This window comes from Haliotis cracherodii, unplaced genomic scaffold, assembly GCF_022045235.1.
Source record: "Haliotis cracherodii isolate W230 unplaced genomic scaffold, xgHalCrac1.p SCAF_1, whole genome shotgun sequence".
Taxonomy (NCBI): Eukaryota; Metazoa; Mollusca; class Gastropoda; order Lepetellida; family Haliotidae; genus Haliotis; species Haliotis cracherodii.
Genome location: NW_027266264.1, coordinates 70,179,321 through 70,191,255, shown reverse-complemented (window position 1 = coordinate 70,191,255; position 11,935 = coordinate 70,179,321). Strand labels below are relative to the sequence as shown.

At 41.5% G+C, this 11,935-nt stretch overlaps 1 protein-coding gene across 1 annotated transcript; it reads left to right on the top strand.

Annotated features, from left to right (window-relative positions):
* Positions 1 to 14: 14 nt before the first annotated feature.
* On the top strand, positions 15 to 11,552 carry LOC139466160 (receptor-binding cancer antigen expressed on SiSo cells-like). The gene is made up of 5 exons (XM_071248154.1): positions 15 to 122; positions 3,385 to 3,586; positions 5,097 to 5,279; positions 5,599 to 5,685; positions 6,803 to 11,552. The coding sequence occupies exons 2-5, from the start codon at positions 3,398 to 3,400 to the stop codon at positions 7,013 to 7,015; spliced, it is 672 nt and encodes a 223-aa protein (XP_071104255.1). The 5' UTR covers positions 15 to 122; positions 3,385 to 3,397; the 3' UTR covers positions 7,016 to 11,552.
* The last annotated feature ends 383 nt before the right edge of the window (positions 11,553 to 11,935 follow it).

Below are 11,935 nucleotides of genomic sequence, written 5' to 3'. Positions count from 1 at the left end.
GAAGTAACTCTCATTTGTGAACGTTTTCATTTCACGTTTCGCAGGCAAACATATTTCAACATGACTTTCTGATTTATCTCCCGATGTTTTCACTTAAACCGTGGGCACGCTTGTGATATACTGTAAGTAACTGCGTGATACATCAGGTTGGTCAATGGCGATATTGATAACGTTTATCATGGCAGCTGGAACTATGTCGCTTTCACAAACAAACCCAAACTTGTGCCCTTGTTGGATGGCGATCAGTCAATACTAACATCATTAGGCCTAGTTGATGGAAAGGGAGGGAACATTACAGTACCTGTCACAATTATAGATTATTTATTAGCAATCATCGTCTTGAAAACAATTAATTCTAGGACACATTATTTTCACGTTTCAATACAGGATGTATTCAAAGACCGCTTTATGTAGGCCTACATGCTGTAGTCAGATGGTAGTTGATGCACAGGACTGTTTATCGAAATTCACGCGTATTCATTCGGACAATTGCCACAAATAGCTGCAAATCTGCTTATGTGGCATTAAACAATGTTCACTCACCAACTCACTTGAGAGTTAAAGGGTGGTTTGGACGATGAATATGCATGAATTTTAGAAGTCCCTTGGTTTGTGCTCTTTTGCCATTCCATAGCAGTTTTGTATAGATCCCCATGAAACATGATGCCATATTCTATGTCCATTGTGGTTGTATGACATGATTAATAAACCCGCGAAGATCCGGATGAGACCAGGTCTTCAACAACCCATGCTTGGCATAAGATGGGATCAGGTGGTCAGGCTCGCAGACTTGGTTCATGCATGTCATCGTAACCCAATTGAGTAGATCGATGCTCATGATGCCAGTCACTAGATTCTCTGGCTCTGACTCAATTATTTACGGACCACCGTCAAATAGCTGGAGCATTGCAGAGTGTGGCGTTAGAGAACAAACAACAACATGATTATTGAGGATTGGGTGGTTACTATGGCTGATCTAGCTGAACATGTGTCATTGTACTCCAGTGACATGGACTGTTGTACATGCTATCGTCCTCTGGCTGGTTTGCCTAACTTTACAGATTGTCATGGGGGAAAAGGTGATTTCATAACCACTCCCAGCTTGTAGACTTAATTTATTGTGTATTCTTAGACAAACCTTGAATGAATTCATAGACTCATTGTTTATATTGGAATTGAATGACAATAAGTACTAATAATAACTTTCCATGTCTTTCACTTACCTCAACAACAGTATCAGAATTGAATGATAATTACTATCCATGTCAGTCGTTTACCTCAAGAACAGTTGCTGAGTTTTTTCTTAGGAAGGCTCTTTTTTTAAATAAATCCAATACAAAATATAAGAAGTATTAGTATATCTTTTGCAGGATCCATTATTATGAATAAATAATATGGTATGTATGTCCAAGCCGAGAAGGACGATTGGTGAGTGGAGTATTGGATTTCCCCTGGATCCCATTTTCCCGGGGCAATGAGTTCACTGACTTTAAAAGTCCAGTTTCCACCATTGCCGAACTAGGCTGGAATTTCTGGGCTCGATCATAGCGCCCCCACTGGCTATTACGAGTTTTGACCCTTCTATTCTTTTGTTCCCACTACTGGCCAATAATATTCCACCTCTCATATATCATTTGCAATTCCTTCAAACAAAATGTCAGCGCCCAGTCAAGAAGATCTCATCGATATTAAAGATCTTTATTGTAATAAAACGGATGTCACCTCGCAAAGTGCATCATATCACAACTTGGAAAATATGTGTCGACGCCCAGTTGATGGTACACACGACACACAAATCGTGCAATCGAACAAATTCGGCATCACAGTTGCCATGTTGTTTGTGAACTGGATGTCAATATCAGTATGTATAGACTCGTTAGTCCAGCCAGAAGGATAATTGCAGCCTAGTTTGGCAAGGGTGGAAACTGGACTCTTATAGTCAGTTAACTCCCTTGCCTAGGGAAGATACATAAAATCCAAGCTGAGAAAGAGATTAATTACAGCTTCCACATGAATCTCAATGAAAAGATTTTAAATTTAAGATTTCCAATACATTTGCCACATAAAATTTCAATATTTATATGTAATAAAATAGTAAATTTTGTCTAGGAGTTCACCATTAATTTTGTCTACGAGTTGGAAGTAACTACAAATTCTCCATAGCTATGATTTTGTTTGGTTACAAAAACACTTACAGCCCCGTCATGATCTGTATCTTTATGAAGTCCTGATTGTAGACTGGGATATTTATAATGAATGTATACTCTTGCATCTCTTTTCTGTTCAAGGAGTTAAAATCACAGTAGGTATGGGTCTAAGTATGCAGTGTCAAGGGCCAGTTTTGATGATATACATTATCTGTCATGATAATAATGTCAATTTTTCAATTAATAACATGATTACATATTCAGGCAAAATACAAGTACCATACTTGTTTTTCAGCATATTCAGATAACCTGACTAACGCTTGTTTCACTTGCGACCCAACTGTTTTATTACAGCTGGAAACAGCCACCAAGAAACCAATATTTAACATTTGTAAAAAGAATTTGGATATTTCCACATGTCATTGTTGCTGTAACAAGGAGGTTTTGGCCTCACAATGCTTCCTGTATGTCTTGTATACCAGTATGAAACTGGAACATAGTTAATTGCTGAACAGTGAAATATAGGAAAGTAAGCTAAGTCCGTCCTGGTACTGTATTTTGGTATTTGTATTGTATGTTGTAGGTTTAAGTCCTATTGATAATCATATTCAGTCAAATTTGTCCAAACAGTCCATTTGGAGTCAGCCTTGACCAGATAACATTATGTCATCTGACCAATAGAGAAGTTTCTCTGAAGGGTTGATAGTTTGTTTCTAAAATTGGCAATGAGTAATATGTCGAATAATCTACTCAACTTTTGCAGCTAGATGATAAACTTATGTAAGAGTGCTAAAGTCCCTTGCCAGAGGCTTAGCGCTTTCAGCACTCTTTCACTTGGATCAGATTGTCCGTAATTCCTCATCGTTGATTGTTTATTCTCCAAAAAGATCAATTTCTTTTCACTTCATGCTCACATCATTCTCATGGGTTTCATTGAATACTCTTTAAAGTGTTTCGGGGTCACGGGTGGCCCAATCCTTTTGAAAAGACACCACAATTCAATGTCCAGAGATGCTTCACTTAGGCACCTATTTTTTGTGGGTTCAAATCCTAGTTCCGCCCAATTATGTGGGTTTCACCGAAGTGGTAAACATCTGAGACCTGCATCACCTCTGGCTTTCCTCCTACATTAAGCTGACAAGCAGTGATATAACTGGAATACTGTTCAAAGAAGCGCCCTTAAACCCAACTCACTCACTCACTCAGTGTTTCACGATCGTTGCTATGTTTGTTTCAGGACTTGATGCACAATGCTTCGTGTGGTGTGGAACATCATCAAGACGTTGATTAGCCTCATCTTCAAAGTATTTTCACCTTTCAAGCGTTTGGTATGTCGCCGACGAAAAAACTCTGACTCGGGAATTATTCCTGTTGGCAATCACCTGTCTACATATGATTCCACCACTATTGACATGATGCCAGTGCCGGACAGCAGCGAGGTAGGACACAGCACAGCCTCGACATCTGTCAACATGATCCTTGTCACCTTGCATACTGATCTAATTTATTTTCGATTTATTTATTCAGTACTTTGAGGCCTCAGACCTTTGTGTACGAACGTTAAGGCACAGACAGAATTACTGTTAGACATATATTTCTTTCCCTATCTGCATAGAACAAATGTTTTGTTAAATTTGTAATAATGTTTGAGTGTTGGCGATGACATCAAAATGTTAAAGTTATGTTTGAATGAAGGTAAAACTTAGCGTTAATCTATAGTTGTCTTAACTGTTTGTATGCTGGACACACTAATAGAAAAAGGGAATTCTGTTTGAACAAATTTTCAATGCACTTTAAGCATGTTAAGTTACAAAGTTTACATTTTCTTAATATATTATTAATTTAATTTTTTTTTGCTTTTACCATGTTAATAATGTCAGTCCTCCTTTATATTCATTCAACCCTCATCATCCTGGGATTTGTATGGAGACAAGATGGATATTTATTCTGCTAAAGCTGCAAAACCAGATTATTTTTTTTATTATAACTATGAGCATTGATGAGCCCAAATGAAGCCCCAGAATATCGATTGGTCAGTCTCTTATCTGAGCTGAGACCGCCTCCGTGGTGGAGTGGATAGAGCATCTGCCCAGAGCGTGGGAGCTCCGTGGTTCTATTCCCTGGCCGAGTCATACGAAATGATGTTAAAAGATTGTACTTGTTACCCTGTCTGTCACTTTGCATTATGCTGATGAAACAAGGACTGGTCAGTTTAGAGTCTGTATACTGCTGTGTGTGAGTGGGTATCCTTGTGAAACTGCGGCATGGTATCTCAGCGGGCTAGTTCTATAGGACTAGCTGTAGTCCGGACTAGTACAAGCAGCCACACACCTGCATGCACGTCACTCTATGACTGAAATAATCTTGAACGCGATGGTAATCCCCAATTTACCTCACCTCAAATTCCTAGCTGCAGTCACCAGTGCTGTAGAAGTCAACTCGACCCATGAAGATCAGGGGTAGAATAGGTCTTCAGCAACCCATGCCTGCCATAAAATGCGACTATGCTTGTCGTAAGAGGCGACAAACGGGATCGGTTGGTCAGGCTCGCTGACTTGGTTGATGCATGTCATCGATCCCAATTGTATTCGGCGTGGCAAATAAACAGTATAACCGCCAGGCCAACTCACCAGCCGACCCGTGAAGACGATCCGGGGTAGAATAGGTCTTCAGCAACCCATGCTTGCCGTAAAAGGCGACTATTCTCGTCGTAGGGGAGACTAACGGGATCGGGTGGTCAGACTCGATGACTTAATTGATGCATGTCATCGTATCCCAATTGGGTGGATCGATTCTCATGATGTCAAACACTGGATTGTCTGGTCCAGACTCGATTATGTTTAAGACCGTCGTCATATAGCTGGAATATTGCTGAGTGCGGTGTTAAACAACAAACAACAAACAAAACAAAAACTGAAGTCAACTCAGTGTTCCATGTTTGATCCACAGACAGAGCTTCAGTCGTGGGACAGCTGGGGCATAGACGACACAAGTCGCAAGAGTCACACCGGACACATGGCAGGTCATGTGACAGCGAGTAACTATCGACAAAAGCGCTTGTCAGAACCAGAGCCGGAGCCTGAGATAGATTACTTCCAGGACCTCACACCAGATTTTAAAAAAGCACCAAAGGTGGGTTATCAAATGAACAGTGTTGACGGGGTGGAAACTAATTTCTCCTGTGGACCATGGGGAAATGAATAAAACTGGGGCTGTGGATGTGGATGGATTTAGATGCGATTGATACTGAAGACATTTCTTATGAAAAAAAGAGTAAAGTTTGATAGCCAGGCAAAACCAACTCGCTTGTGTCAACATACAAAAATCAGTCTTCTGTATCTGGATTCGTAGAGAAAATCATTATAAGATTTTCAGCAAACGAGAGATGATGTGCCCAAATGGCAACTGTCTGCATGCATTCAAGTTTGTATTCATTCTTTTTTGTTTTTAGATATTACTGAAGAAGAAAGATGAACCTAGTATCAACAAGACAGCAATCTCCAACAGGCTAGCAGTGTCATCTGATATCCCCATACCTGTACGTATAAATACCAACACAGTCTCAGACCAACATGTATTAACACCATCAGTCTGACACCTGTATGTAGTAACACCATCAGTCTGACACCTGTATGTAGTAACAGCGTCAGTCTTACACCCGTATGTAGTAACACTGTCAGTCTGACACCTGTATGTAGTAACACCATCAATCTGACACCTGTATGTAGTAACACCATCAATCTGACACCTGTATGTAGTAACACCATCAATCTGACACCTGTATGTAGTAACACCATCAATCTGACACCTGTATGTAGTAACACCATCAGTCTGACACCTGTATGTAGTAACACCATCAATCTGACACCTGTATGTAGTAACACCATCAATCTGACACCTGTATGTAGTAACACCATCAATCTGACACCTGTTTGTAGTAACACCATCAGTCTGACACCTGTATGTAGTAACACCATTAGTCTGACACCTGTATGTAGTAACACCATCAGTCTGACACCTGTATGTAGTACCACCATCAATCTGACACCTGTATGTAGTACCACCATCAATCTGACACCTGTATGTAGTACCACCATCAATCTGACGCCTGTATGTAGTAACACCATCAATCTGACACCTGTATGTAGTAACACCATCAATCTGACACCTGTATGTAGTAACACCATCAATCTGACACCTGTATGTAGTAACACCATCAATCTGACACCTGTATGTAGTAACACCATCAATCTGACACCTGTATGTAGTAACACCATCAATCTGACACCTGTATGTAGTAACACCATCAATCTGACACCTGTATGTAGTAACACCATCAGTGACACCTGTATGTAGTAACACCATCAATCTCACCTGTTTGTAGTAACACAAATGTTGTATCATGGTATATGTCAGTGCATGTGTTTACGTTGTAATAAGTGTGATTCATAGTGACAGAGGGAATATCATTACTCCATTGATAGGTCTATCACTAATCACAGACATATGCAGGTTTTGCATCCCTGATTGTCCATGTGATTGTCCATGCTGTGGAGCAGAGCGACAAGGGCAATGTGCGTTGATCTGAAACAGCCCAGGACTGGTGTCAAGACAAGTGCTCTCTATGTCACTGTATGCCATGGTGTATTTTGCAGGGCTCGGAGCTAGGCAGCTGGGAGGACGAGGGAAACGCCTGGGGGGACGAGGCTCAGGAGGACCTGTCCTGGCAGGCAGAGGCCGCCATGAAGGAGAAGAGGCGACTCGAACGCCAGGAGAGGACGATGGAGCAGCAGCGGAAAAAACACGAGAGGGATATGAAAGGTGGCCAGAAAAGAGACAGTCACATGATGGCGGTCAGGTTGTCATGATGCAGTGTCCAGTGTGGTCACCATGGGGTTATGTGGAGGATTTCCTTGGTACAGTGGACATGCAGTGGACATGCAGTGGACATGCAGTGGACATACAGTGGACATGCAATGGACATACAGTGTGGGATGGGTGTTGGACATTATCTCATTATGTGGTACATCGTGTTGTAATCTGTGTTTTAGTGACATTATCATCATGTTTAATGTTGATGTGCTGTTTTCGGAATAGTTGAATGACTTTTTAGATGTGTTTGTGTCTGGTATGAGCCAGGCAGGGAGCTGCCTTGGAACCGATCCAAAGAGTGTTTATGTATCTCAGTGTTTAGTTGCATGTGTAATGTTAAGTTAGGTTAGGCAACATTTCCCATGTTGTAGGGCATCGTCTAGCACCCCTTGCATGTCTTGGTGAACCTGCTGTGTTGCCATGGATACTGCTGGGAGCCATGGTTGCTGACAGTTGCTACAGGTGGAGGCAGTGGACACGGGCTATTGCATGTGGTTGTACCCTGTCGGACTTAACAATACATTTTTGGGTGAGATACAATACATATCTAAATAGCACAGAACTCCAGATAGGCTTCATATTTGCGTAAAATACATAAGATAGAGCACCATTACCCAATTAATCTTTAAGCTGCTTGCACACAAACATGTATGAAAAATGTCAAAAACACAATAAATGTAACAACGTAATCACCCCATGTATCTTTTTCACCTGTAATGTATTTTCCTATATTTCTATACAGATCTTTTTTCACTGATTGAATGCAGGCATCACAGAATATGAACTGTATTGCAGTAAATAGTGAAAAAAACATAAGAAAGGTGTCACTTCTCTGTTTATTGTTAATTGGCCACACAGATCACTGACTGGTCAATAGAAGGGACATAGAAGGGACATAACTCATAATAGCCACTGGTGGTACTACGATCGAGTTCAGAAATTCCAGCCTAGTTCCGCAAGGGTGGAAACTGTTTGTTTGCAGTCAGTGAACTCCCTTGCCTCGGGAAGATGACATGTTTCACACTTAGGGCTTCTTGTGAACTAATACAAATTAGAAGTCACCAGAATTATCTTAAAGAAAAGTCTACTCATTTTTGTAAAGATAGCCAATGGACCCAAGGGAGTTAAAACATATTGAATACCTACAGAAAGATGTCTTTACCTACTGTGAATGATAACTTTTCACTGAATAAATACTCAGCGGCTTAAGACATTATCTGGAGCCCTGTTAGTAAGGTGGCCATGTTGGAGACCATGTGATGTCATCCTTTGTCATGCTAAGTAGCTGCATTGCAGACTTACATCATCAAAGAGAATGACAACAGGTATAAGTTTAGAAATTTATGTTTCAATTTATTTTAAATTTTGTACCATCATAATATTGTATTTTACATTTCATTCTCATACCATATAACATGTCATGAATATGTGATGTTTTATATCAATACCTGACCTGAAGCACAAAGTATGGCGTTTCACCAGTGTTTCGGTGAATTGTAACTGTCCTAATAAGGCATGTGAGGCGGTGGAGTACCCTAGTGGTTAATGCATTCACTCGTCACTTCGAAGGCCCAGGTTCGATTCCCCACATAGGTACAATGTGTGAAGCCAATTTCTGGTGTCCCCTACCATGATATTGCTGGAATATGCTAAAAGCGGTATAAAACCCATGTACTACAAAAAACATGTGTGTCATGTCAGGACGTTCAGAGTGCTGTTCCTGATGTAGACAGTTGTACCCCCTTGTGTCGTGTCATATGCTGGGTGGGCTGTTCCTGATGTAGACAGTTGTACCCCCATGTGTCATGTCATATGCTGGGTGGGCTGTTCGTGATGTAGACAGTTGTACTGCCCTTGTGTCATGTGAGATGCTGGGAGGGCTGTTCCTGATGTAGACAGATGTACCACCCTTGTGTCATGTCAGATGCTGGGAGGGTTGTTCCTGATGTAGACAGATGTACCACCCTTGTGTCATGTCAGATGCTGGGAGGGCTGTTCCTGATGTAGACACGTACAACCCTTGTGTCATGTCAGATGCTGGGAGGGCTGTTCCTGATGTAGACACGTACAACCCTTGTGTCATGTCAGATGCTGAGAGGGCTGTTCCTGATGTAGACAGATGTACCACCCTTGTGTCATGACAGATGCTGGGAGGGCTGTTCCTGATGTAGACAGTTGTACTGCCCTTGTGTTATGTCAGATGCTGAGAGGGCTGTTCCTGATGTAGACAGTTGTACTGCCCTTGTGTTATGTCAGATGCTGAGAGGGCTGTTCCTGATGTAGACAGATGTACCACCCTTGTGTCATGTCAGATGTTGGGAGGGCTGTTCCTGATGTAGACAGTTGTACTGCCCTTGTGTCATGTCAGATGCTGAGAGGGCTGTTCCTGATGTAGACACGTACCACCCTTGTGTCATGTCAGATGCTGAGAGGGCTGTTCCTGATGTAGACAGATGTACCACCCTTGTGTCATGTCATGTTGGGAGGGCTGTTCCTGATGTAGACAGTTGTACTGCCCTTGTGTCATGTCAGATGCTGAAAGGGCTGTTCCTGATGTAGACAGTTGTACTGCCCTTGTGTCATATCATGTTGAGAGGGCTGTTCCTGATGTAGACCATGATATTGCTGGAATATGCTAAAAGCGGTATAAAACCCTACTCACTCACTCACTAGTAATGTGTGTGTCATGTCAGAACGTTCAGAGTGCTGTTCCTGATGTAGACAGTTGTACCCCCTTGTGTCGTGTCATATGCTGGGTGGGCTGTTCCTGATGTAGACAGTTGTACTGCCCTTATGTAATGTCAGATGCTAAGAGGGCTGTTCCTGATGTAGACACGTACCACCCTTGTGGGCTGTTCCTGATGTAGACAGATGTACCACCCTTGTGTCATGTCATGTTGGGAGGGCTGTTCCTGATGTAGACAGATGTACTGCCCTTGTGTCACGCCAGATGCTGGGAGGGCTGTTCCTGATGTAGACAGTTGTACTGCCTTTGTGTCACATCAGAAGCTGGGAGGGCTGTTCCTTATGTAGACAGTTGTACTGCCCTTGTGTCACGCCAGAAGCTGGGAGGGCTGTTCCTGATGTAGACAGATGTACTGCCCTTGTGTCACGCCAGATGCTGGGAGGGCTGTTCCTGATGTAGACAGTTATACCCCCCCTTGTGTCACGTCAGATGCTTGGAGGGCTGTTCCTGATGGTATGACCCCAGGCACTGAAGCCATTTAGTCTCTGAATGTAGAAATATCATGACACAATCATATATTGATCATGTTTCTTGAAATTGAAGTAAGTCTTTTGTTTGTTTGTTTTGTTTATGACACTGATGATGTTAATGGTTGGTTTTGTCAGATTCTGTCTTGAAATGATTCAAAGTGGCCAAATGAACATGATGATGATGAAGCATCAGAAAGGCAAGAAAACATTGTTGCTTTATTTTCCAGGTATAATATTTACTGAAAAAAACAAACTGAGGATCATTAATATTGGGGGGATATTTTTATGAAATTGTGTGGTCAGTTCACTGCAAAAAATACCCCCAAAATATCCATGAGCCCTATTTTCATTGTTCAGTATATGACTGCTGTCAGTGAGAGCTTTCCCATTTCAGAAGTCTATCAGAACTATTGTAAGCAGCAGATGAAATGACGTTAAGACATGGAACAGCACATGCTTTGTTCGGTGTCTGTACCCCTGCTCTACCCCTGCTAATGGTCTCCACAGTGCTGAAACATCATGCAAAATCAGGCATTTGACAGTTTGCATAATTTGGTGAATGAAATATTTATATACATTGTATATTACTGTGGTAAAATTTGATAAATGATGGGTATTTAATAAAAGAATTTTCTCTTTAGAGGTAATACCTTATTTTACTATTGGTGAAAGTTTATCATGTTATGAAAATGTGTTGTTTCCATGACCTTATCGTGACAGTCAAAGTGAGATTATATGATTAGCCATGATTTGTCATCCGTTTGTCTGTTCATAGCCTTTACACTTTTAGCACTCAGATCTAAGACCACAGTTCATTTCAGTGTCACTCACAGGAGGTGCCGGGGCAGTCGGGTGGCCTAGTGGTTACGGCGTTTGCTTGTGACGCTGAAGACCCGGGTTCGATTCCTGACATGGGTACAATGTGTGAAGCCCATTTCTGGTGTCCCTCGCTGTGATATTGCTGGAATATTGCTAAAACCAAACTCACTCACTCACAGTAGTTGTCAGTTTTCAGTATAACCATGGCAGCAGTAGAATATCATTTTGCAGCAGCACTTCATAGTTGATAGCTGTGGCGATGAGTAAAGGCACTTGTTTGGGTTTTTATGGAACATCAGAGAATGTCTAGGAGAACTTTTTCTCCAATGTAGTAGAGGTTTTGTGTTATGAAGAAAGTGGACGAAACATGTCATTACTTAGAATTGTGAAATCAGCTATGTCTGCAGTTATTTATACGATAAATCTGGCATTCGATAAAATATTTTTTTCAAAAGAATCTCTGTGTTGTGCCCTGTTGGTCCATGGTTTAAAGGCTTTCCTCCCACATTGAGATGACACATCCTGATATACCTGGAATACTGTTATAGCTGTGTTGAACCCAACTCACACAAATACTGATCAAAAGTGAGTTGAAATAAACTAACAATTCTTTCTTACTTCATTATGTCCAAAACTTGCATGAACATAATTGTTAGTCATATGGATAAGCTATTACTTTAATAGCAATATTTGATCGTATTTCAGTTTGCTTGTGGGGGCACGGGTGACCATGTCGTCTTAGGGCCGTGATTCGCTGTGTAGAGTTGCGTCCCTTGGGCAGGTCAGAAACCTATGATCGTGGTTTCGAATCACGGTTCACCCCCATTATTTCTAGGTTTATCAGCACCATACCCGTGCTCCTGTGTTTCACCGTAGTGGTA